We start from the raw sequence: 27,418 nt of genomic DNA, 5'->3' as shown, positions 1-27,418 counted from the left end.
TAGTGGCTGCTTGACCCGTCAATAGTGTGATTGGCGCCATAGAAATGGGAAGAAAAAAATCTAATGGCCCAATACAAGCCGCCTTATTTGTCTATATAAACAAATTAGTTTTGGAGCCTAAATTGTCTTTCCCTTCTATCACTTCTTCTTCCTTAACCTATTTTGTTCTTAATTATCAATGTCTCAATCCCATTCAACTGGAAAATGTTCTTCCATGACTTCAATACTCCTCTTGTTTATGCTTCTAATCACTAACACAGGCACAACAGGTCTCTCTCTCTCTCTCTCAATAACCATTATTTGTTTTCCACTTTCTACAAACCGATCTATCATCCTCTTGACAATAGGAAGCACAAGTCTTGTTTATTTTCCACTTTGGCCAATTTTCCATCACTTAAGATTATATATATGATCACTTAATATAGAAAAGTTGTGCTACTTTTTGTATTATAACGTTCAACATATATAGAGAAAGAAGAAAAACATATATTGACTTAAACTCATATAAACTATTACAGTATTAATTACTTTATAGAATTTAATAGTGATACACATTATTAAATAATTTTATACTATCATCTAAATACTTTTTATGAATATCAATTAATTATTAAATTAAATAGTTATATTTTTTGTAACCATCATATTTAGCTTTTCGGTGAGATTATAAGATAGTCACAAATTTTGATGAGGCAACTACAAAACTAATTTCTTATCGAAATTTAATTGCACTTAAAATTTGTTATTATTCTTCAAAAATATATTATGCGATAATCAAATAAATATCTATATATTAATATAAGATTTCGTACACATAATTTATATGATAAGAATTTTACCCAATATACAATAACTTTTGAGATAAAATTATTTAATAAAAAATGATTAAATAGTGTAACTAAATACAATATAATTTGATCTCTCTTTAATATAATTTTATCTTTTACAAGGTGTCACTGTTTTATCCTTACACCATTCAACGATTTTCTATATAATACGAAACTAATAAATCCAACCATTAAAACATTTGATATATATTATCTTATGATTATGTATATCAAATTTCAGATAAATTGATTTTTTTATTGTATATTATATATATAGCAATGACTTTTTTTTAAGGAGAGCAATAAATTTACTTATATTTTAAATATCATATCAAAATAATACAGTCTAATGAAGTAGTAAATTAATTATTTTTATTTACATCAATTTTTATAAATTTAATCTAGTTTATAGTACTATCAATTCAATTTTTATATCAAAAGTTCTTACCCGAGCCGAGAGTATGTGTAAAAGTTTGACATTTGATATCTATATATATATATATATATATATATATATATATATATATAATATTAATCTTAAAATGGACATTGACAACGCATGTAATATTAAATTTAGCATCTATGATTCTTTCCATTGTAAAAAATTAAGTAATAAAATATAAGTCTAATCCATGGACCAGGCCACTTAAAGCATCTTTCATGGAAAATATAACAATTCTTAGATAATTTTTTATAGGTTTGATGATGTCACATAAAATATAATTTTTTTTGCTTTTTTATTTTATAATTAATAAATCTCAATTTGAATTCTTGAGTATTTTTGTGAATCCCACAATAAGCGTCACTTAGGTATATTTTATGAATTAGTTAGAGAGAAAAATATTATAAAAAAATATTTTTTTTAAAATGGGGTCTTGAGAATTCTTGAAGAGAAATTCAACCTCCATGTTAATTAAAGATCTCCAAAGCATGTATATGGGAAGAGTTATTGAATTCAAGAATCCAATTCAAGAATATCGAATAAATATGTTCTTAGAGTCAATTAATCTTTGGATAGATAGGACAAAATAAGTTCAAATATAAATTTTGAGCTCATTCAACTCATGCACAAGGTTAATATTAATTTTATAATAATTCACAGACATTAATTAATCAATTAAACTAATCAACCTCCGTTGATACCTAAGAAGTAGTGTTATCAATTCAGCATTAGTGCCATATTGTTCCAGCATATCTGGTGCAGGTGCACAATCTGGTGTATGCTATGGAAGAGTTGGCAACAATTTACCGTCCCCACAAGAAGTAGTGGCCCTTTACAAACAATATGATTTCCGAAGGATGAGAATCTATGATCCAAGCCAACAAGTACTCCAAGCTCTGAGAGGTTCCAACATTGAGTTGCTGCTAGATCTCCCTAACGTCAACCTCCAAAGTGTAGCTTCTAGCCAAGACAACGCAAACAGATGGGTGCAAGACAACGTCAGAAACTATGCCAACAATGTCAGATTCAGGTACATTTCGGTGGGAAATGAAGTAAAACCTTGGGACTCATTTGCACGTTTTGTAGTGCCTGCAATCCAAAACATCCAAAGAGCCGTTTCTGCGGCTGGCCTTGGAAACCAAATAAAAGTTTCCACTGCCATTGAAACTGGTGCCTTGGCAGAATCATACCCTCCATCAAGGGGCTCTTTTAGGTCTGACTATTTAACATCATATCTTGATGGTGTCATTAGACATCTAGTGAACAATAATGCCCCATTATTGGTTAATGTGTACCCTTATTTCGCTTACATTGGAAACCCTAGGGACATTAGTCTTGACTATGCACTTTTTAGGTCTCCTTCAGTGGTAGTGCAAGATGGTTCACTTGGTTACCGTAACCTTTTTAATGCTATGGTGGATGCTGTTTATGCTGCATTGGAGAAAGCAGGAGGAGGGTCACTGAACATAGTTGTGTCTGAGAGTGGATGGCCTTCTTCTGGTGGAACAGCCACTTCACTTGATAATGCAAGAACTTACAACACAAACTTGGTTCGGAATGTGAAACAAGGGACCCCAAAGAGGCCTAATAGACCCCTTGAAACTTATGTGTTTGCCATGTTTGATGAAAATCAGAAGCAACCAGAGTATGAGAAGTTTTGGGGGCTCTTCCTTCCAAATAAACAGCCTAAATACTCAATTAATTTGAATTAGTTACTAGAAGCATACTGTATAAGAAATAAGGGCTATGATTCCAAATCAAACTTCCATAATTGTTCTAGAAGAGGCAGGCAGGTATGGTCCGTATGGAGCTTTATCTGCACTATTGATTGTTGGAGTCTTTATGTACCCATTTACGAGCAAAGTTTATTTTAAATAATAATTCTATTATCAATATTTTACTATATACAATGAAGGAGTTTAATTTATATGTAATGATAGTGTAAAATAATTTTATATTATTATTTAATCATAAATTATTATTTGAATTATTTTTGAATTGTTATTTTAAAAATTAATAAATTAATGATAAATAATAAATTATGATTAAATAATGGTATAAAATATTTTAAATAATCAATATGTAACCATTTTTCTCTATAAAGAATTCTCTCTTTTGCTAGCATTAACTCTAGAGTCAAATTATCTACAAAAGAATTCACTATATTATAGATGACTTTTTCTAGATTGTTAATAAAATTTACCAATAAAGATTTTTTTAAAAAAAAACTTTTAGTCCATTGTAAGCTATTGATTTACAATAGATTTTGGCTATTACAATGGACTTTTAGCTCATTATAATAATAAGCTTTCTTGCAGTTTCTCTAGTATGTTGATGTACGTCTTTCTTTCAAAGCATGAACAATTAGTCTGAAAATTTTAAAATGAAAGATATATTTTTGATCTCATATTAGTACAGAAATTTCACAAATTACTTTCTTTTGGTTCCAAACTCAACATAATCCTTGAGAAAACAAAAGGTTCTTTGTGTTCCATAGGTTTCCAATGTATGAATCCATCAATGAATCATCAAGAGAAGAGGAGTTTTTTTTCCCCCATCTAGAACCATGAGTTAGATTACGGAATGAAAAGATTAAGCAATGGAAATGGGTGAAGGATGAGACAAACATACCAAGACTTGGCTATAATCAAAACCAACTTTACTCCGGAGCTCTTATCAAGGGAAGAGAAAGAATTTGGGGTGAACACAAGGAAGTGTTCGGCCAAGGCTGGTTCAAATGGGGGCTTGGATGATTTGACCAATTACTTAAAAGTCCATGGTCAAAGGATTAAAGCAAGGTCATTTTGATAATCAACAAATACAACAACTTATTGAATAAGTTTTTTTAAAAAAAAAAAATAGATTGAGTACAATTAAGTTGGCCGGCACTGGTGTCTAAAACCATGAGCCCAAGGTGTTTTTTCATGGTACTTGGTGAGTACAATTAAGGTGTAAGAGAATTAATCATGGCTTAATGTAACTAATTGTACACTTAGTTAAATGGTTTGGATGTAACTAGGAAATTTCAAGATAATGGTAATACATATCTAGGTTCTAAAGTTAGCTAGTCAAAACTTAATCAATATGTAATATTTAACGACCAACTTATGTAATAAGATTCAGTCAGTTTTTAGAGTTTATCTACTATTGGTAAATTATGTAAAAATTAGTTGGAATCAGTAAATTATTTTTTTATCTTCCGGTTGATAGTTGCTATGATTTGTTTTGACTCTTCATGTGTTAAAACCAACCATTGAAGGTGTCTTTTTAAATATGAAAATTATAAAATATAAGGTTAAGATAAAAGATATTTTTTCACTTATTATATGATCATTTACATTGCAAAGAATATTGCTGGAAATTTTAGTAGTCTCGAATCCCTAACTAATTCATGAGAGGCTCGAGCAGTTACAATAAACCATAATCACCACTCACACAAAGATAGTACGAATGAATGCATATTGTTGGAGATATACTTTTGTAACTGTATAATATTTTATTTTTCAGTTTTTAAAATAGGACTTAGTAAATAAGTTGATTTCTTATATTTTAGGAATAAGCCAGTTTTAATGGATTAGCCTAATCAATAAGTGGTTCTTATCTTTAAGGAGCAAGTTAGTTTTAATATTTTGTTTTGCTAATATCTTGTTATCTAATTAGTTTATCTTTTGTTATTTATTGTATCGTTGCTGAGAATAATTTGAATTAGAATAGAATAATTCTATTTCCTCTGCATACGTATTGTCTCTCTTCTCTCCTCTGTTTTTTATAATTTCCTCCTCAAAACCAACAATTGATATCGGAGCCTCATTCTTACGGGACCTCTACCATGGAAGGTGAAACAAGTTTTTCCCACATAACTCTTCCAATCTTTGATGGAGAGAATTATGATCTTTGGGAAGTGAAAATGCAATCCTACATGGAGTCTTTGGATTTGTGGGATGCTGTGGAAGAGGATTATGAAATATATCCGCTGCCTGAAAATCCCACCATGACCCAAATTAAAAATCACAAGGAAAGAAAGATGAAGAAGGCAAAGGCGAGGTCATGTTTGTTCACTAATGTTTCACAAATGATATTCATCAGAATCATGACTCTTAAATCACCCAAAGCAATTTGGGATTATCTGAAAGAGGAATACGCTGGAGATGATAGAATACGAAGCATGCAAGTGCTAAATTTAAGGAGGGAATTTGAGCTTCAAAGGATGCAAGAGTCAGAGACAATCAAAGAATACTCAAACAAATTGTTGGGTATTGCCAACAAGATAAAGTTGTTGGGAAGTGATTTTGCTGATTTAAGAATTGTAGAGAAAATTTTGGTAACGGTGCCGGAGAGGTATGAAGCAGCTATAGCTTCATTGGAGAACACAAAGAATCTATCGAAAATCACATTGGCAGAAGTGCTACACGCCCTGCAAGCTCAAGAGCAACGAAGGTTGATGAGGCAAGATCGTGTTGTCGAAGGTGCTTTGCCCGCCAAACATCATGAAGTTGATGAAAGTAAAAAGGATTTTTTCAAGAAGAATCAACCAGCAAGCAGCGAAAATAGTGCAAACAACCAAAACAAAGGTAAGGATAAAAAGAAAAATTATCCACATTGTCAGCATTGTGGCTAAAAAGGTCATGCACCTTTCAGATGTTGGAGGAGACCAGATGCAAAATGTAACAAGTGCAACCAGATAGGGCATGAAGTGGTGATCTGCGCCAACAAAAATCATCATGATGAGGGAGCTCAGATTGCTAATCAAGAAGAAGAGGACCAACTGTTTGTGGTCACATGCTTCTTGAGTAGTGAATCAAGTGAAAGTTGGTTGATTGATAGTGGTTGTACGAATCACATGACATATGATAAGACTCTATTCAAGGATTTGAAGCCAACTAATGTCTCAAAGGTCAGAATTGGGAATGGTGGCTATATTCCTGTAAAAGGAAAAGGAACTGTTGCAATTTCAACGTGTTCAGGTATCAAATTAATATCAGATGTTCTTTATGTACCTAACATTGACCAAAAATTGCTAAGCGTAGGTCAGTTGATTAAAAAGGGATTTAAAGTGTCCTTTGAACATCAACATTGCTTTATCTATGACAATTTTGGCCGGGAAGTTCTAAGGGTTAAAATGAAAGGTAAAAGCTTCTCATTTGATCCAGCAGAGGAGGAGCATACAACCTATTTCACTCAAGTCATACCCACGGAATTCAAGCACAAGAGACTTGATCATTGCCATCTTGAAAGAATGTTAAACATGAAAAAAAAGGAAATATGCAAAAGAAAATTTGAAGAAGTTTCAAATGGAGGAATGCAAATCTGCTAGCACACTAATGAATCAAAAGGAGAAGTTCAGAAAAGAAGAAGGTGTTGATAACATTGATGAAGGATATTATGAGAGCTTGATTGGATGTCTAATGTATCTCACTACAATAAGCCAAACATTATATTTTCTCAAAAGAATAAAACTGGAATTTTTGTTGACAATCAAGTAGTCATTGCTATTGCAAACAATCCCGTGTGTCATGGGAAGACTAAACATTTCAACATCAAGGTTTATTATTTGATAAAGATGCAACAAAGTGGTGAAGTGAACTTAATTTATTGTAAGTCTAAAGATCAACTGGCTGACATGTTTACAAAGTCACTACCTATCAACAAATTTGAACTCAAAGAATTGGAGTTTGCAGTTCCAAAAGCAAGGAGGAGTGTTGGAGATATACTTTTGTAACTGCATAATATTTTATTTTTCAGTTTTTAAAATAGGATTTAGTAAATAAGTTGATTTCTTATATTTTAGGAATAAGCCAGTTTTAATGGATTAGCCTAGTCAATAAGTGGTTCTTATCTTTAAGGAGCAAGTTAGTTTTAATATTCTGTTTTACTAATATCTTGTTATCTAATTAGTTTATCTTTTGTTATTTATTGTATCGCTGCTGAGAACAATTTGAATTAGAATAGAATAATTCTATTTCCTCTGCATACGTATTGTCTCTCTTCTCTCCTCTGTTTTTTATAATTTCCTCCTCAAAACCAACACATATGTCACAGTCGAACAAGTGATATGAACTCCGATTAATTTCTTTCTAATGTGCATGTTGCCTCCATTATTGGTAATACCTAGCTAGCAGTTGAGAAGAATAATTGATCGTTTTGAACACTAGCGGGAAATAAGACAGAAGCAAGCATGTGAAGACAATCAACAAATTGCTAGTGGCTGCAGTGCTTGACCCGTCAGTACACTCTGGTTGTTGAAAAGTCTCAGCCAATACAAGTCTAAAAGTCTTACTAGCTTGTATATACAAACGAACTAGTTTTTGAGGCTGAATTGCCTTACCCTTGTATCAGTTCTTCGTTCTTCAACGTACCTTAATTTCTTCTTATCTCACATGGCTAAGTACCATTTAAGTGGGAAAAGTTCTTCCATCACTGCTATAGCCTTTCTGTTTATCCTTCTTCTAATCACTAATACAGGCAAAGCAGGTCTCTTTCTCTCTCTTCCATGCCTCTCTATGCATCAATATGTTTTCAACTTTGGCTTCATTAAGGGCTCTTACATTTATGTTACCATTTACTCGTATTAATAATATGTAATGAATAGGATGTTAAATCTAGATATATAATTTTTTTGATTTAGACTCTTTATCACATGTATCTTTTAAGGATAATGATTTTATTCGAGTGAGATAAAATTAATAAATTATGTATGACAAAATTTTATGTTTGAATATTTAATGTGTAATTACATTCTCAAGATTAAATATAAAATCTTTAGTTAAATTAAAATAATTTTATATGAGTTGATTCACGTTTTGAATTGAATATAATATTAATACCTAACTTGTTCCATATATATTTTCCCTTACACGTCATATAACTATATAATTGCTATATTTTATTGATGTGGCTGAGGCAAAACAATGGTAGGCATTTGCTTCTTTTGAGGCGATGAGTGGTTAGTCTATTTGGGGATAACTATATAGATAATCCGACACCCAATTCAGTGTTTAAATTAATGGAGTATCGATATATGAAAATTAAGATATATTTCATGCGATCTATTTATAGGTCTCGAGACTCGAGTGCAAGTGAATCATTACTAGAATGTGAATGAGTCATTGTTAGGATACAGAGCATGATTGTGAGGCAATCTCGCAAAGGTGCATGAGTCTAGCTCTCCAATCATAAAATATTTGGGATATATACATGAGCTGACTAGTGATAGGGATCTTCCATTGCATGCATAGAGAACCTAGTAGGATGTAGGCAAACAGCTTAGCAAGTTGTTAATGGACCTTAGATAACTGCTTATAATTAATAGTATGTACCAATCTATCTATTGCTTCATAAAAATGTGTAAACAATAGAATGGCTTTTAAAAGTCGAATATATTTTATTATTGAGCTATAAGGTTATCTTTTACATGTTTATATTTAAAATTGAATTTATTATACTTTTAGTCTCTAAATTTTTTACTATTTTTATTTTTAATTTTGACTAGTTTTTGTTCTTCAATTTTTTTTCTTCCTTTTGGTTTTTTTAAGGACTAAAAATAAGATTGAAAAAAATAATTAAACAACTAAAATTTTAAAAAAAAGTTAAGGAGGTTGATCAGTGAAAAGAAAAGTTTAAGAATTAAAAGCAAAATTTTCATAATGTTTGGGGATTGAAAAAATAATAATTTTTTAAAAACTGTGAAACATATCCGAATATCTTTTTAATCAAGTTAATTCATTCACTTTTAATTAGTTCTTTAGTTTTATTAATTTTTCAGAGTTAATTTTTTATATTATAGTAATGCTCTTGTTTTATAGTACCTTGTAAAAGTACGACATTAATTGAAATGATAACATATTTATTGAACTAAAATCTGCATAAAAAGTTCAAAATTTAGTATATAGATACCGATTTAAACATGGACAATGACACTAAAATTACTATCTAGACAAGCATATATCCATGTGAAACTACTTTTTGAATGAAAGTATAGGTCTAGTACTTAGTGGTTTATTTAGACCTTATCCATTGTAATCCTTCTGGTAATTAAGAGACGAAGACTAGGTCAAACACTTTCAAGTTGTCCCCATATTAAAAAAAAAAAAAGCGTAAAAAAAATACCATACTACAAAACCCAAGAAAAATTAGGTGAACTTCAAGTGGATTTTTGGTCGTTTTGAAAATATCTCATTTTTTTAATTTTCTATATAAATTTCACTCATTTTTAATCTTTACGTTTAAAAGTACACGAAATTTATAATTTTTAAGAACAAAAACGAAAAAACTTACGTTAAATAAGAATCAGTTTATAAAAGCTCGTATAAATAATAGTTAGAAAATGAAGCAAGTTATGTACACTCATCTCTACGACCAAGTTATTTAATTGTGAATCAAAGTAGCTAAAAAGTAGTACAATCAATTCAGTGAATTCACAACTAGTACCAATTTGTTCCATCTGATGCAGGTGCACAATCTGGTGTATGCTATGGAAGAATTGGCAACAATTTACCGTCCCCACAAGAAGTAGTGGCCCTTTTCAAACAATATGATTTCCGAAGGATGCGAATCTACGATCCAAGTCAAGAAGTCCTCGAAGCTCTGAGAGGTTCCAACATTGAACTTTTGCTAGACATCCCAAATGACAACCTCCAAAACCTAGCATTTAGCCAAGACAATGCAAACAAATGGGTGCAAGACAACATCAAAAACTATGCCAATAATGTCAGATTCAGATACATTTCAGTGGGAAATGAAGTGAAGCCGGAACACTCATTTGCACAATTCCTTGTGCCTGCAATGCAAAACATTCAAAGGGCCATTTCTAATGCTGGTCTTGGAAACCAAATAAAAGTTTCCACTGCCATTGAGACTGGAGCCTTGGCAGATTCATACCCACCATCAATGGGTTCCTTTAGGTCTGACTATAGAACAGCATATCTTGATGGTGTCATCAGACATCTAGTGAACAATAATACCCCATTATTGGTTAATGTGTACCCTTATTTTGCTTACATTAACGACCCTAGGAACATTAGCCTTGACTATGCACTTTTTAGGTCTCCGTCGGTGGTAGTGCAAGATGGTTCACTTGGTTACCGTAACCTCTTTGATGCTATGGTGGATGCTGTTTATGCTGCATTGGAGAAAGCAGGAGGAGGGTCAGTGAGCATAGTTGTGTCTGAGAGTGGATGGCCTTCTTCTGGTGGAACAGCAACTTCGCTTGATAATGCAAGAACTTACAACACAAACTTGGTTCGGAATGTGAAGCAAGGGACCCCAAAGAGGCCAGCTGGTAGACCCCTTGAAACTTATGTGTTTGCCATGTTTAATGAAAATCAGAAGCAGCCAGAGTATGAGAAGTTTTGGGGGGTCTTCCTTCCAAATAAACAGCCCAAGTACTCAATTAATTTGAATTAGTTACTAGAAGCATAGTGTATAAGAAATAAGAGCAATGATTCCAAATGAAACTTCAATAATTGTCTTAATTAGAAGGGGCGGGTATAGTACTTTATCAGCATTCTTGAAGTCTGCATGTACTATTTACGAGCTAAGTTAATTAGCTTTAAATAAAAGTTCTCTTGTTACTACTTTATAATATATAATCAATAATCTCTTCTTTTGCTAGTATTGGCGATCCAGAATTTGTTAATCTCTCGTATGGTTGATGACTTTCTTTCTAAGCAGGACCAACTAGCATTTAAAACTACTCTATATTCTAAACCTATCATAAATATCTAAATATTTGAATAACGGATGAAAAATTTAGGATTTTAAGTAAAAAAATTGATAAGAACGACTAAATTTAGTTGATTTCCAAAATATTCATAAGCTTTATAAATAAAAACATCAAGTAACTCAAATTAAAAACTAAATTTCAATTTCTGGTGACATAAAAACAACTATCAAAACACATGAATCAATTTATTCTAGATCATTTCAGTTTAGTTAGATGTGCTGGATTCAAGTACCGGATATACAATTATATTAAATATTTGGAGAAAAAACTTGTCATTCATAGTAGTAGCCTAATTCCTATCCAACTTAAATAGGATTATATCTCGTGTAAGATAAATGTGATCGGAACAAAAAAAAACTAAAAATATAATTAAATCAAAAATAATTCTTTATATATAAAAATTAGCTTCACCTAGTTAGTTAGGACACAATGATTAAACCACACACATAAATATAATGGGTCGGGTTTTCACAAAATAAGGAATCAAATTAAACATATGTTGTGTGTGATGTGGGAAAACTTCTATGGAACATCCATCCTCCTCAATGATGAGAAGTTATGGGTTACAAATTGTGAAAGAAAAATACCTAGGTAGAGAGAAGTGGATGATATATATGTTGAATAATACTGCAGGTTCCTTCTTTTGGAGCTCAGTTAAGCGATCATTCTTGGTTTTGTTGACAAATGGTTGGTGAGGAGGCCCCCTATGTTCACGATGCTGAGCTTCGAGAATTTGAGATCATGTATGGAGGGATGCATGGAAGATCATGTGGTATTTTAATTTGATCAATTGTTCTCCTCCCCCATATAGGAATTGAACTACCATATCTATGGAGTTGATCAATTCCAGGCTTAGACTCTCTTTTTCCTTCACCGTTATCTAACGTAAAATAAGGTGTACGTTTACAATTTTGCAAGAAGAAAATGTTGCGGCTAGGAATTTTGAAGAACAATTGTAGGAACTACCAGACTAGCTATAATCAGCTACGTTTCCTGGGATGTGACACCAAAACCATATATAATTAGATATACCTCGCCAAATAAGAAAATAGGAAACAAAAGAAACTCTTGGTATTGTGAAGCCCCATCTATTTATTATACCAAAATTGAAATGAGCAACAAAACTAAAGCAAAATACCCGGATAAGATAATAGTTGGCATGCATGTAATCGGAAAACCTTGGTGATGAACGATAGTTTTGGGGATAATCAAGCCAATCCATTGTATTCAATGCATTTTAAGACTCCAACACCTTGCTCATTAATTAATTGACATTTGATGGTTGAAAGCCTTTTTATTACGAATTGCACTTTGCACATGAAAGTCTATTACGTGTCAGGCCATATTACTATTACATGCATGGTAGTTACACAATCAAGTCAGTGAGAGGCAGGCATCACAGTTATTACACGGTAAGTTAGGTGGGGGAACCACCACCTCACTGGCTGAGAAAGAGCATGAGGACTGGGTTTTAGATCTTGTTTGTTTGTATAATTATTAAGTGTTTTTGTGTTTTATTTTTATAATAAATAATTATAAAACTTTGCTTTATTTTTATTTTGTTTCTTATTTTTAAATATTTGTATAAAATTTAGTAAAAATAAATTTTATTATTTTTAATATATAGATCTTTGAAATAAACAAGCTGGTGTCAATTTAATGAGTAATTATTTATAAAAATAGAAAATACGAATTTTTTTTTCTGGAGTTTTCAAATTCTCACGTGTTGAAAGTCTATGAAAGGGAGATAAGAATTCGAAACATCCATTAGAAATAATGAATTGTTCGCTGTTTGACCCATAATTTGGTCATGATCAGTTAGATGGCTTTATGTAATGCAGTACTGTTTGACCTGAGATAAGTCTCCTAAACTCAAAATTCAGAGAAAACCTTAAGTTCAGTGGTAATTAAGTTTGGTAAAGAATATTAAAACTAGAGGAATATATAATTATTTATTTTTTATTCCCTTAAACGTTTATAATATAAATGATTATTTATAAATTAAATATTAACAATGTTTGCTGTTGCTCTGCGTTGCAAATAACTAGTCTAATTGAAAAAAAAATACAAGAATATAATTAATATAGAAGTTATAAAGAGCCACAGATCAATTTCATTTTTTTCCTATCAACGTTATCTGTTTTTTTTTATTTACAACAATCATTATTTTATCGTACTGTAACATATATATTTTAAAACAAAATAAGTAATTAAAATTAATTTAAGCACAATTTAATATTTCCTTTATGCCTAATTATAAAATCACTTTCAAAAATTTATTTATCTCTTTTTATAAAATTATTTTCTAATTTCTAGATACATTAATGTATCAAATATTAAATTGTGCTTAAATTAATATTAATTATTTTTTTCTTACACGTGATTAATTTAAGTTAATTATTTTTTTAAAGGATGTAAATTAATTATAAGCATCATATAACAAGAGGCCGATGAAATACCGATTGATATTAGTTATACTAAAATTATCCCTTTTTTATTTGGGCCATAAATCTAAATTTTAACCAATCACAAAACGATGCTTGCAGCAAATCAGCATACACCCCATCCAATATTTTTAAATGTTTGTATTGGGCTAACAACATGATACTAAAATTATCTAAATGCAACCAGAGACGACGTAAGCCTTTGGGCAAAAATAAAGTGGGGCCATGCCATGACCGATGAGGATTTTGTACTTGAGTTGAGAAAAAGAAACATAATCAACCCATTGCATTTGCATTGCATCTGTATTCTGCTAAGAATCTTAGTAGAGAATGAAAACTGAACTGAAAGATGCAATATACATGTTTCCTTGTCTGTCTCTGACTCTTTGTAGTTGATGACTGTATCTATGCAACGCACTTGTATTAGTTGTATATACCATAACAACACTTCAGTTGGACCTGCTCTGATTTATTAATAATAGTAATATCCAATGCACAGAAAATAAAAATGAAATTCAATGCACGACTCATTGTTCTTCACTTGTCCCATAAAATAAAATCTTCGTCACTTTCATATCTATCCTCGTGATAGTTGATACAGACGCATCCTACTTATTTTGCCTTTTGTACAATTAATTCAACCCTTTTCTTACTTAATGCCATGCAAAACAAGAAAAGCATTTTTATTTATAATGCTAATAGGTGATACGTGTTATATATACCATACCCGAAAAAGTTATTACAGTAAAATCATTTCAGCTATGATTAATATTCAATGAATTTTGACGTGTAAAAGATATAACTTTTGAAGTGATTATTACAATATTTTACTATTATATAGTGTTCTGAACTTGACTTACCTAAGTACAACTTATGAGACTAGAAATAAAGCTACCTGGAGTTTCAACGCATGGTGAATAACAGTCATGATATGATTCGACATCTATGATGTGCTTTGATATTCAAGATGTGGTAAGGTATATGATAACATGCTAAAAGAGAAACACCTACGTCCCCAATGCCCTTAAGAATTTACCAATTTTCCCACATCTAGGCATGGATTGCGAATAAATGGAAAAGCATTATAGCTAGTCAATTAGTTTGTTCCATTGATATTAATTTTCTGTTATATGAGATTTGTCTTTTATTAATTATACAAACTTGCATTACCTATATATTTTTCTATTATTAAAAATTGCAGATGTTGTTCTTGTCAACGTTTTTCATCTCAAATAAGCATTAAATGTTGGAGAACGTAGAGCTTGTGTAGCCAACAACTCAATATGGGTCAACCTGACTTTACATCCACCCAAAAATTGAAGGCTTAACTCTTAGCTTTTGGGATAGAGTGAATCAACCTTAGCTTGATTGTCTTTCAACAAGTCAAAGTAGCACTACATCCCTGAGGATACTCGTTGTTTAGAGTTGAAGAATAAAATCCATCACCTTATCAAGTCGATGTTGTTATGAGTCTTCAATGACATCCATTACCCAGAATCACAAGATTGCCTCCTTCTTTTAGGTTGATTGCTTCACAAGACCATTACTATTTTAGGATGGTCAATTGATTCACAAGTCTATAATGGTTTTTTGCTGCCAAGGTTTATAAGAGGAAATGACCATTTTTTCAAGTCAATGCAAGTGCAAGTGGTTGTAGTGATGCCAATGCTCGAATTAGAAGTATACAAGATACTAAGATGAAAAGGGCAAGGGCACTTGATGCCTACAAGAACTAGTAAAGGCACTCATTGCCTACTTCATGTTCGACATGCCTGAAGCAACGACTTTCACATTCAAGCAAATAACAACACACACAAGTTGTGAAGGTAAAAAAAACTACCTTATTTATTCAATGTTAAATGTCTAATATACATTTGAAAGTTTGACATCCCAATCGATCTACAAATGAAACAAAAAAAATTAACAATAAGACAAAAAGTTACAAGGTATACGCTAGCATCTTAACAATATTTCACGATTTCCTGAGCTGACTGGCACTAAGATTAAAAACATAGGCAAGTTATATATCGGGGGAACCTAACATAAACAAGCCCCCAAGGTGCATGTTAGTAAAATCATATGTATAACGAACCTAAGATTAATTCAGATCAACCTCAATTCATATCCTACAACCCATACATATCCTACTAACTTAGAGGATAAGTATTCTAAGTGGACTCAGCCTAATCGCATCCTGCAAGGCTATAATGTAGGTTGGTCCAATGTCCAAGCATGTAAAGATTGTCTCTCAGTGTGTTTAGCATGTGGTGAAGAATAGTCATTCATGTGGTAAAATTATACAACTACGCTTATTGCTAAAAAAAGTAAGATTATAAAGCTCAAATTCAGCATTATAACGCACAGTATATTTCTTTTCCTTCTCCTGTTAACTCCATACCTTATTGATTTAAATGTTAGAGTCTTTACAGGTTGAATCTCCCACCATCTCGGACTATAAGTACCTCTCAGCATATTCCTTTGAAAACCATTATGCAATCTCATCACTATAGTTTGCTACTGCAAATACAAGAAGATTGAAAACAACATGTGGCAATCATTGCTTGATTATTGCGAAAAATGAAAAGTATAGATTTAGGTCATGCAAGAATACATGGATGGTCCAAATTAAAAATTAGGCAATAGTGACATAACCATTATGTGCATTAATATTTTAACCTCAACTATTTAAATATAATCTAATGGTCTCATTTATCTCAATGAATAGAATTCTCACTTGATATTACACACACTGCATAATAACTTTTAATGAATGATAAAGAAGAATTAAATTGCACTAAAATAATTTATATTAATTATTACATCATTTAATAATTTATATATAATTAAAATAATTTTATCATAAAATTCATTATTAAGTTGAAAGTTCTTTAAAATAGATTATATTTATGAAATTTTATATCAATAAAAATTATTTGATACATCATTTCTATACATCAAAATTGGTATAATGAATACTTTTTAAAAAATACAAAAATATAAATTATTTGATTATCTTATTATTATTATTATTATTTAATTTTAATAAAATTTGTCAGCAAACTATATTATTATTATTACCAAGATAATATATAATTGTAACTCAATTTTATATAAAGTTATCGATGATATATATATATATATATATATATATATATATATATATATATATATATATATATATATATTCTCATTTCTCATAATAACTCTAATTATTATAAGAAATGAGAACTTCTCACTGTGTTTCCACTATCAATCTGTTCGAATATGATCCTTTAATTTTGTCATCAATACTTGAGACTACTTCCTTTACTCTTACTAACCTTAAAGAATATTACTCAATAGTTAATTAATATGTGCGTAAGATAAGAAAAGGAAACAAATTATTATGCTAGGCCTAGAAAGAAACATTGAATTGATATTTAATGCCTATTATATTTTTTATAAGACCGTCAACTTTAGAAAGTATCTTTAACAAGTCAAGACAAAAATAGTAATAAAATAAAAGAATTATTAATTTTTATATTTTAAATTAAAAGAGTTATAAAAATATTATTAAAAATAAATAACGGCCATTAAATTATTGTATTATAATCTCTTATTTTGAAAATCTTTAATAGTAAAATGGTTACATAAGGTAAGAAAATAATCATTCTTTTTAAAAAATATATAATTTCATTTAAACATTTCTTAAAATAATGATAAAAATTATCAAATACTCTCGAGAAATGGTCTAAACATATCTTCAAATCTTTTATCTTAAATGAAGAAGATTATCAATTCATCAGATTGAGATTTTGAAGGGATTTGTTATTTTCTTTTTTCCAACAGAGAGAGAAAGAAACTGAGATAAAAACTCCTCTGACCAGGTCCATAGAGAGAGGAAAGGTTACCGAATATTATTATACTATTATAATTATTATTAAAATAAATAATCAAATTCTTTCATAAAAATATGATATACAAATTGATTTGTAAAAAATAAAAAAATTAAATTTAATCATTGAGGGTAAAAGAATATGATAAAATAGTTTTGTACAATATAATAATAAATTAATATTTAAATTTTATAATTTAATGCTAAATTAATTCTATAGAAACTGTAATTCATTATATTAAATTAGTTATTAAATAATATAATTTAATAACAAAATTATTTCATAATTCAAGACACTAAATTTATATCTTTTTTTATTCTTGAGAAATCAATTTATCAATAAATGACACCTTAAAATCACGAATTTCACTGTTGAAAAAGTAATAAAAGCAAAAGCTAAATATCTTAAAGTTAATAAATAAATAAATGATGACGATGATGATTCATGAAACCGAAACAAAGCAAAGGACCAAGAAAACCATGTGCTATAAATAGCGAAACGAATATGATAGGATCTCACTTCAAAGGAAACGCTTCGAAGGCGTGTGACAAGAAACCTCAGAGAGCGTTTCCTCTGTCTGGGGTCCATTCACAATTTCACATTTCATTCATATTCATTACTTCATGGTCCTTCAACAAGCTCCTTAATTTCATTCTCTCCTTCCACCTTTTCCTCACGCATCACCGTTTCTTTTGTTTCTGTCTTAGTGTGCCGTGTCCCAATACATACATAATAGAACAACAAACACACACACATAACTCTCTCTCTCTGCTGAGGTAATTACTGAAATCCGTGCCTGCTTCCACCCTTTTGCCGAAGTTTGCAAATTTTTCTCTTATATTGTGTCTCTGCTCTGCTTGCAACCAAAGCTTTCCAATTTCCTCTACTGGGTCTTTCTCTTTTGCCTCTGGGAAATGGCTAATTGGAGAAAACAACAAGGTGAGAGTCATCATCAAGTGGGTCAGTGGCGATCCTCCTACAACAGAAAGCCACCGTTGGGTTAGTCGCTCTTTCTTTTCTTTTCTCTTCTTTTTTTCCTTTTCTTGGTTTGGTTTTCTGAACCTGCGTTTAATTCTTGTTGCATGGATTACTCTTTTAGTTTTTCTTTCTTTTTGTTTTCAGACACACTTTAAAAAGTGGGTGTGTGGTTGAATTGCCACGCACATGATCATGATCACGCTGCTTTTGAGTGAATTTAATTGGGGTTTTTGTTTGAGAAAGTGGGGTTCCCTTGTTTTTTGTAAAATGGTCGGTTTTGAATGAGCAATTATGGTTTTCTTGCCTTTCTTTGTCGTGTGCTGGAGTTCTAATTTTGTGCCATTCCTATGTTTCTAGGAACTAGCTTTAGATAGATAGATATATATTGATTTTTTTTATTTTTATTGTCCAACTTTTATTTAATTTTCATAATTGATTGAAGTGTGGTTTGATTGTGCCGTTATGAAACCCCTTCCTCTTTTTTTGTGATAGGGGGTGGATTATTTAAGGCTTCAAGTTACTTTGTTGTGTTTCTGTTGTGTGTGACTCAAGTGGTAAGGGTAGGGTGGGGTTATGATGGAGGGCTTAGGTTTCATTTCCTTGTCAATGAAAGTAACTAAGAGCTTCAATAATCAAAGGGAGGCCTCTAAGGTTGTCAGGTGCTGTCATTTCTTTGGTTGGTGGGCTGTTGAGTTGTAGTTTGTTGGTGTTCAGCGGATTGATTGGTTCCAATGTCATTGAATAATTGAAATGGACTAGGTTAACATGCATAACTAAGTGTCCTTTTGTAGTGGATCTAAGCAAATTCTGCTTTGTAATAATTTTTGTTTGTGTGCTTTGAATCCAAACTGTCTATGGTTGGGCAATTTTCAAGTGGATGTCTAGAAATTGAATCTTTTAGTGCACATTGTAAATAAAACCTCTCACATTATCAGGTTGGTGAAGGTGAAGCCTAGGGTAAACTAAATTTCCTATGATAGTCTCTTTTCCACAGGTAGCAAATTTGATTTCTGTCACGTTCTGAACTGAAATTGTCTTGATTTTAGTAATTTCTAATGATGAATCTTTTGATCCGTTCAACCATTGATACGTGGTATTATTTAATTGAAATTGAGTACTACACAGATAACTGAAATTCCTGTTTGGTTTATCTAAATTCTTATAATAACTCGGTGTGTCGTGTTCTGAACTGAAACTGTTGAGGTATCTACTAACGGAATCTTTTGGAGACATGTTTGATTGTTTGAAACAATGCCTACATCAGTCAATTGTTGAAAAGGAAATCTGGTGATTGAACCTGAAGATGTCGGTTTGTGTAAAAATGTCAGTTGTCGAGTTTGTTTCTGTCAGTTTTTGAACTGAAGCTGTTGATTTTGGCAATTGCTAACTAGTTATTTATTAATTGAATCATTTATGGTGACACGTTTCAACCAAACAAGCTTACAAAGTAATTGTTGCTCTAGATATTATTTGGAATTGCTTATACCTTGTCTTCGCAAGTTTTGCATGTTTTTCGTTCCTTTGTCACGTTTGTTAGAAGCATCTGCATGGTATTATGAAATAATTTTTTTGAGAATGTATGAGTATCTCACTGTAGACTGGCATGCAGAGTAACACAGCCCTTTTGCTCGAGATTTTAGATATTGTTTCTTGGCTTTCCTTTTGTACTAACCATGCTTTTTATTAGACTGTGATGCACCTTTTGTTATGTATTCTTGCCATGATTGCAGGAGATTCCTTTTATTATCGACTGATTTTCTTATTCTTCTTGGTTCACAGGAGATAAGTGGCATTCAACAGTGCCTGCCTGGGAAAGGAAATTCTGCACTTCAATTGGCTCAGTTCCATGGCGAAAGCTAGTAGAAAGCAAGAAGTACATGCACCTGTTTGAACATGTGGTAAATTGGGATGACTCTGCCGGCAAAGAGGCATTTGACAATGCAAAAATGAGGTATTGGGCTGAGATCAACGGTGTTCCCTGCAACATATCATTGCCTGATCCCAACATTTACACCGATGAAGTAGATTGGAATGCAATTGTTGACCCTCAACTTATTCTGGATATGGAAATGGAATTAGCAAAGGTCCCCAATGAGGAACTAAGGAATGATCACGAGATTGTGATGATTGGTGGCGCTCTCTTCCTGAACGAGCAACAGCTTCCGTGTACCGGATGGGACGACGATTATGCTGCCGAAGCACCAAATCCAAATTCTGCTGTCCAAGGCTGGGCAGCAAATCTGCAAGCAAATAATGGAGTAGAATCTGGGCAACGGAATCATGCTCCTGCCGAACATGTAGAAGAACATTTTGCTCCTGCCAAACCTGCAAAAGAAGATTTTGCTCCTGCTGAACATGCTAAAGGATATGAATGGCAAGATTGGAGGAATGATTCTTGGGGTTGGAATCAAAGGGAGAACAATGGTGGTGGTGGTGACTTGCACAAAATGGGAAGAGGGAGAAATGGTCGAGGGTATGGTAATTGGGGAACATGGGATGGCTATAACAGAAGGAGGGAAAACATGTCATGGTCTAAGACCCCTACTAATGGTAATAATGAGTATCATGTGAATAATAGGGGAAGAAGAAACTATAGAGAAGGAGGAGGAAGAAGGGGCAATTTTGTTTATGTGCCTAAGGAGGTGCCTCCTACTCCTACTCCTGCTGGATGGTAAGTGAGTGCAAAGGCGAAGTGTCAAAGACCTTAGGCTGAGACTGCAACAAGGGGACCCCAATGAAACTGCTGAGGTGGCTGAAGATATATAAATTTTGGTATCTTGGTAAAACATGTAAGATATGGTAGTATATAAGAAGACAAAGACAGCATCCTATATTCTAATACATTTCTATGAAAGGTTTATGGTATATTTTGGAGTTTATAGTTTAAGAATAGTAGTACCTGCCGTGTTGATAGGTTTATGTATATGCAGAGAAAATATGCATAGACAATTTTAAATGAAGCTAAATAGTGCATTCTTGTCTCCTTGATGATCTATGCTACTTTTGTTTACTTGCTTTTCATAATTTTAGTCTGTGATTCCTTTACACTTTATATTGACATTAGGGGAAAACTAGGTATGCTTCTTTCCTAATTTTTATAAAAAAAAAATTATTTTTTATAGCTGTGTTATGTTTTTAAAGTTATTTTCAAAACTCTCTTTTTTAGATTTTAAAATTAAAAAACCTTTTCAAAAAAATTATAAAACTTGTTTGATATGATTAGTTTTTTAGAATCGTTTCAAAACTCTTTTTAGTTTTTTTTTTAAAAAAATCAAATATATCTAAGTTGTATTAAAAATCTAAAATTGGCTTGACTCCTTTTTTTAGAAATTATTGATTCCCAAATATTTATTTTCATTTTTTTATTATGTTTTTAAAAAGTTTAACACAAGAGGAAACCATTTCATGCTAAGTTGTTAAAGTCAAAGCATGCCTACCAATGAACGTGGGCTCGAATATTTTTTAACCAAAGTTTAATCCTACTAATGAAAGTTCACTTGATTTTCTTTAACCAAATAGTTTAACTAAATGTCATTATTTTTTATGGGTTTTTTTTTTTACGAAATAAATTTTTTTCATCCAATAACATTTTTTGGTGAATGATTTTACCCAATAACTTCTCAAACCAATCGAAGTTTGATCAGATTGAATTGGCTAAAACAATTACCTAAAACCAATCATACCCAACTAACCTTATTTTAGTTTGGAGCAGTGGTTTGCTCAAACTTCATCTATAACCATTTTTAATACTCGTATAAGTAGTTTTCTTTTCATCAAACTAATATACCAATTTATGGTTTACATGATTTAATCTTGTCTCGTTATTTAAATATTTTAAAAGTTTATCAATGCTAGATTATTCTGAAATTTCTTTTTCATCTTTTTTTTATTACATAAATTTTGTGTTTAGTACACTTCTTTTAAGATTAGATAAGATTAACAAGTTTGCCTAATGAACTAGTTGGGTGATGGTTTAACCATGTTGGTCAAGTTTGCCTCCAAAGAACAAATTGCCTAATGAACAAGTTTGTCTAATATAAACTAATCAATAATTAATGCAAATGATCTAACCATGTTGGTTGCCTCCAAAGTAATTATAAAAAATAGTAACTCTTTATTAAAAATTCAGTCACTACAAACCATTATCAGGGAAACATATAAAAGAAATTACTAGCAACATATAAAAACATAAATTTAATAATAAAAAAAGAATGGAACAAAGAAAAAATAAAAACATATTTACTAACAACAACTAATTATAATTCATTTTGTGCACAAGTTAATAATTATATTAACTTGAGTAAAAAAACTAAAAAGAATCAGATATTTAATTTAGGGAAAGAAACAAAAATTATAATAATATGCACGCTCTAAATGTTTGGCCTTGACATGATTCGAAAGTGGGTCTTTTTATAAGCTTTGCATAAGCTATTCATATAAGCTATCTTAGAGAACTTGTAAAAATAAGTTAAAAACATCATATATATTGATTAGTTATAAGATATTTTTGTAAGTTCTTCCAAACACTTTCGCAAACACTTAACATATGATCTTAATCATAAGGTATTTTTATAAGTCCAAAAAAGTTTTTTATAATAAGTTCTTCCAATTGGGGCCTTAGTTATTTGATTTGAGGATGTGTTTAATAAATTCATATTGAAAATTTTTGAATGATATGAACTAATCTACAACTAACACGTATCATATATTCAAAATGCATGAGGCTATCTGGAGTTCTTAACAAGTTCGTGAGAGTGTCATGGTGAGCTCTACTAGGGTTTTTGAGAAAGGAAAGACTAGTTGTGTCTTTTCGAGCTAGGAGGGTGATTTTCTTAACCGTTGTACGAAAAGGGTGAAGGGAGGATAGGTGATGAGAGAAAACGTGGTGAGGTGACCATCGACGGCATTGTCATGGGAGGTATCGTACGTAACTCCATATATGTATAAACTAATTATGAAGCCTATATTGGAGGCGGGGTGTTTGAATGTATAACTCAGAGAATATGACTAAGGTTAAAGAGGGTATGGTCCAGTGAAGCATTGTGAATTTGTGATGGTTCTGTAATTCCTCTTAGCGATAAGGAAATAAATTTATGGACAAGCCCATGAAAAAAATACGCTAGTTGTTAAGGTGTTAGAGGAAATAATTAGTTTCCTCACTTTGGAATCAAAACTTCAGAGGAATTGCACTACGAATGGTATTTATTATTGATATGTACAATTAATGGCTTTTCCTGATTAGTTTTTAGTAGTGGGGAAAATTATAAATTTGCCTTACTGGATGATACTTGGATGGTCGTATAACCCTTGGGAATTATGAAGATTAATCATTTGATTTCAGTTCATTCTCAAGGTGAAATTGCTCAAATTTTTGTTGAATTGGATCATGATAAGCCTTTGGTCACTCTTATATTGTTAAAGATTATCGCTTTTTACTTAGAATATAAAGGTTTACATGCAATTTGCTTTTGGTGTATGTGGGTGATTTGGGCACAAAGAGGATCAATGTACTGAGTTCACAGGCAACTGTAATAATTAGGGATGCTTAAAAAAATTTATTGGAATTGTAACTGAACCTAAATCAAATTTGTTTGTACCCTTAACTAATTCAAGAAAAAAATAGTGCATTATTTTATAAAATCAATTCAGTTAATCAAATTATTTTTACAAAACAGTTAGGTTAGTTGAATTGATTTTTATTTAATTTTTTTATTATTTATAAAAAATAATTCAAAAACTAGTTTAAAACTGGTTCAACTTTTAAAATTAGTTTAAAACTGATTAAAAATTAGTTCAATTCAGAATCAATTTTTTTAAAATCAGTTTAATTTTAAATTAGTTTCTAAATCAATTTGACTGTTTGGATATAAAATCAAACTGGGTAAAATAGTTTGAAACCAATTCGATTCAATTTTTTTATCGAATTAGTTTTTGCACACCCCTACTAATAATCAAGGAGGAAATCTGGATATGTAGATGCATTAAAATATTGGAGAAAGGACTTTATGGTCCATAATGGTCTTACTCAACTTAAACAAAATTATTTTCGATAGAAAATACTTATGAGTAAACCAAAAAAAATAATCAAGAGGAAAATAAGATGTCTAAGGTATCAATGAGGTATCCAATGCAACCATGCAAAAGGAGCCAAGGGTTAACACCAGCCCTACTTTCTAATCTAATGCAAAACAAAAATATTATGGATAAAAAAAAAATCAACGAATCCCTACAAAGTAATTAGGGTCCTTGGTTAATTGTTCGATGTAATAATACGTAAAATAAGGTGGTTACACAAAGTATTAAATATTCTTCCAAAATTGCTTTGATGAAATGTAGTGCGAAAAATGTCTTGGTCTTGTCTCATAATCCAAAGAAACCGTCCAATCATTAGCATTAATTGCAAATGATTTGCATTAGGAAATAACTGCATTGACGATCGACAATAAGGGAGATCAAGCCAATCATGGAAACTCAAATGGAAACGCCTATTGTTGAAAGGCATTAGGATGAATCTTCAACAGCTTCATTGCTGAAATTAAGTAACGCGTTAAATGTTGATGCTAAACAGCCTCTGCAGTGCGTGAGAAACACAATTGAGGGGAAAACCTGCAGGAGGTAGAAAGTATGATATCAAATTGGTGGGGAAGTTATTGTCTTCTTTCGCTAAAGCTTTTCTTTAAGATCATTGTCATTTTTCCTTTTAGTTTCACATATTTGAATTCTTTTATAGATCAAGGGTAGTGCATCTTTTGTTTCTAAGCCATCATCTTAATGTTTATCTAGTCTATCGCTCTAGACTATGGATGTTGAAGTTGGCTTTGAGTTAGCTTTTGCAACAATAGATTTTATCCTTTTCTTGAGATTTCCTCAGCTTTGATCTAAATCATGGATTTATAACAAACCCGAAAGTTCATCTAACTTAAGTGTACTTAGATCTTTTACTTCCTAACTAAATGGATGGGATTAGGTTCTCAATGACTAAGTAATCTTCTGAGAAGTTTCAAGAACTAATCCTCTTTATATTGTAGTTTCTTCCCAAAGGTGTGTTTATTGTTATAGTTTGGAATTCAATAAAAAAAAAAAAAAAAAACATCGATGTTCTTCTTTTTTTTTCATCTTGAAACAGCTTATATTGGTGCACCAATTTGCAATCATTGTCCTTCTTACTTGGTTGGTTCCTTCAAGAGCAAGATCAGCTAGAGTATCCCACATTTTGTTTGAAATTTTATACTTCTACACATTGTCATATTCTGACTTTGATGAGACACATGTGATTATCTTATCTTTAAATCATATATATGTATCTAGTTAACATATTTTGCTTCATAGTCTCTTTTTTTAATTAAGAATAGGAATTCCAAAAGGAATTATAAGAATTAATTTCGTTATCAACAATGACAATAATTCTCAAGAGAGTATATAATGGCTTAATAAAAATTTCCGTTGTGTCTCTCTAATAGGGGTTATCTTAAAGAAAGTTGATGGACAAGAAATAGAAGCTCCTTCTAGGATTAATTTCTTGCTTGAATTAATATGTCATAACTCCAGTTGAATAATCTTTTTCCCTTACATTGCTAGGAGCTTTAGCCAATGGTTGAGACTTAATATTAACCACAAGATACACAAGGAAACACAAAAGGAAGGATTGAAATGTATTTCTTGAGTTTTATTCTGGTAAAAATTTCTCCTCCTATATATTATTAAGAAACTTGTGAAGGGCAGATGCATCCATCTAATAAGCAAGTTCATTTCCAAGAGTGATAGAGTGAAAAAGTTCTAGTCACTCTCTTCAAGAGAGTGTTGTATTTTCATTATACTTAGGAAGATTTGATACATAAGTAATGTTATATCTTATATATATCTTCATATAAATCTTCTTATACTTTATAAAAAAAAGTATAAATGAAAAAGTATATGCATTTAATGTTTTGAAAATATAATAAAATATATTTAATACTTACCATTAACATTATCAAATTCGAGAATCTGCATGTGGAAACTCCATAGGCTTCATTCATAACCCCATAATAGTCTATTTTATATATAAAATTAATAATAAAATATTTATAAATATTATATCAATTGAATATTTCAATAATATAATATAGCAAATAGTAAATCATAAATTTTACAATACTTAAATAACTAAATCTAGTATCACATCATTATTAGATAATAGCTTGCAGAAGTGATAGTAAGGTAGAGTATTCTTATTGAAAGTTTGATGTTGGATTAGAAGTGAGGTTTCTTCGATTCACGAATAACACACCAAATACAGGCATGTTGAACCTAAACGCACATAGTTGACTTGGTTTATTTATTTTTTAACTTGTTGACTAAATGATAAACTCGAAAGTCTATAAAGTTTGCATAAAATTTACTCATAATCTATCAAAAAAAGAATTTGTACACAAGTCAACTAATAAAGGACAACTGATCGAACTCGTAAATTCATAAGAGCTAACGAGATAATTCAAGAGTTTGATAACCATACTTACAATATAAAAGAAGTAGAAAAATATACATTATAGGAGGATTTAGAATTATTCTTTATAAATATTGTATATTATTTTAGTTAGTTAATATTAGAGAGAGATTTTCTTTTGTATTAAGAAAGTCATTATAATCATTCTTGTAATAATGGAGACATTTTGTTGAACCAGCTATCGTGATTTTTCTTTCATATTAAGAGGGTTTATCGTGTTAAAAGATTTCTTAAAATCATTCTTTTACTCTTACATTATTTCTTCTATTACTCATTTTAATTAGTTAGGGAGAAAAAAATTAGTTTATTTTGCTAAAAGTTATAGTGAAAATTTCAGTGGTTTGTTACGAACTAGATGTAGTTCAAGTAGTTAATAAACGTCTGTATTTTTTTTCTCTCTATATCTCTTTTATTACTTAAGTTAATGTGTCCTATGAAAAGGGTAACTTGTTATTTGAAAAAGATTTTTATATAGAGGGTATTTGGATATATACAGGCTAGAATAACTAAAAGCTTTTCTTTTGATATAAGTTATTTCTTGCTTAGAAGTAAAGATGTCAAAACAAATTACTTGACTCGGTGTAGGCCGACTTAATGCAAGTTGCGAGCTAGCTATACAAGTTGGATGTAAAAAAAAATGTTTATA

At 30.9% G+C, this 27,418-nt stretch overlaps 4 protein-coding genes across 4 annotated transcripts; all 4 read left to right on the top strand.

The window, feature by feature from the left end:
- Positions 1 to 139: 139 nt before the first annotated feature.
- LOC114399711 (glucan endo-1,3-beta-glucosidase-like) lies at positions 140 to 3,174 on the top strand. Its single transcript, XM_028361927.1, has 2 exons — positions 140 to 269; positions 2,032 to 3,174. The coding sequence occupies exons 1-2, from the start codon at positions 179 to 181 to the stop codon at positions 2,979 to 2,981; spliced, it is 1,041 nt and encodes a 346-aa protein (XP_028217728.1). The 5' UTR covers positions 140 to 178; the 3' UTR covers positions 2,982 to 3,174.
- Positions 3,175 to 5,359: 2,185 nt separating this feature from the next.
- Positions 5,360 to 5,887, top strand: LOC114398821. Its single transcript, XM_028360953.1, has one exon. The coding sequence runs from the start codon at positions 5,360 to 5,362 to the stop codon at positions 5,885 to 5,887; it is 528 nt and encodes a 175-aa protein (XP_028216754.1).
- Positions 5,888 to 7,580: 1,693 nt separating this feature from the next.
- LOC114399440 (glucan endo-1,3-beta-glucosidase-like) lies at positions 7,581 to 10,881 on the top strand. The gene is made up of 2 exons (XM_028361628.1): positions 7,581 to 7,740; positions 9,719 to 10,881. The coding sequence occupies exons 1-2, from the start codon at positions 7,647 to 7,649 to the stop codon at positions 10,669 to 10,671; spliced, it is 1,047 nt and encodes a 348-aa protein (XP_028217429.1). The 5' UTR covers positions 7,581 to 7,646; the 3' UTR covers positions 10,672 to 10,881.
- Positions 10,882 to 17,826: 6,945 nt separating this feature from the next.
- Positions 17,827 to 21,280, top strand: LOC114398254. Its single transcript, XM_028360433.1, has 2 exons — positions 17,827 to 18,308; positions 20,067 to 21,280. The coding sequence occupies exons 1-2, from the start codon at positions 18,224 to 18,226 to the stop codon at positions 20,960 to 20,962; spliced, it is 981 nt and encodes a 326-aa protein (XP_028216234.1). The 5' UTR covers positions 17,827 to 18,223; the 3' UTR covers positions 20,963 to 21,280.
- The last annotated feature ends 6,138 nt before the right edge of the window (positions 21,281 to 27,418 follow it).

The sequence above is a fragment of the Glycine soja genome, chromosome 19 (genome assembly GCF_004193775.1).
Source record: "Glycine soja cultivar W05 chromosome 19, ASM419377v2, whole genome shotgun sequence".
NCBI classification, from domain to species: domain Eukaryota; kingdom Viridiplantae; phylum Streptophyta; class Magnoliopsida; order Fabales; family Fabaceae; genus Glycine; species Glycine soja.
The sequence above is the reverse complement of the archived record's forward strand: the minus strand, read 5'-3'. Positions and strand labels throughout refer to the sequence as shown.

Coding starts and splice junctions, on each gene's coding strand:
- LOC114398254 (XM_028360433.1), top strand. CDS start 18,224: ATGGCTAATTGGAGAAAACAACAAGGTGAGAGTCATCATCAAGTGGGT. Junction 18,309..20,066: donor CAACAGAAAGCCACCGTTGG/GTTAGTCGCTCT, acceptor CTTGGTTCACAG/GAGATAAGTGGCATTCAACA.
- LOC114398821 (XM_028360953.1), top strand. CDS start 5,360: ATGACTCTTAAATCACCCAAAGCAATTTGGGATTATCTGAAAGAGGAA.
- LOC114399440 (XM_028361628.1), top strand. CDS start 7,647: ATGGCTAAGTACCATTTAAGTGGGAAAAGTTCTTCCATCACTGCTATA. Junction 7,741..9,718: donor CACTAATACAGGCAAAGCAG/GTCTCTTTCTCT, acceptor CATCTGATGCAG/GTGCACAATCTGGTGTATGC.
- LOC114399711 (XM_028361927.1), top strand. CDS start 179: ATGTCTCAATCCCATTCAACTGGAAAATGTTCTTCCATGACTTCAATA. Junction 270..2,031: donor CACTAACACAGGCACAACAG/GTCTCTCTCTCT, acceptor TATCTGGTGCAG/GTGCACAATCTGGTGTATGC.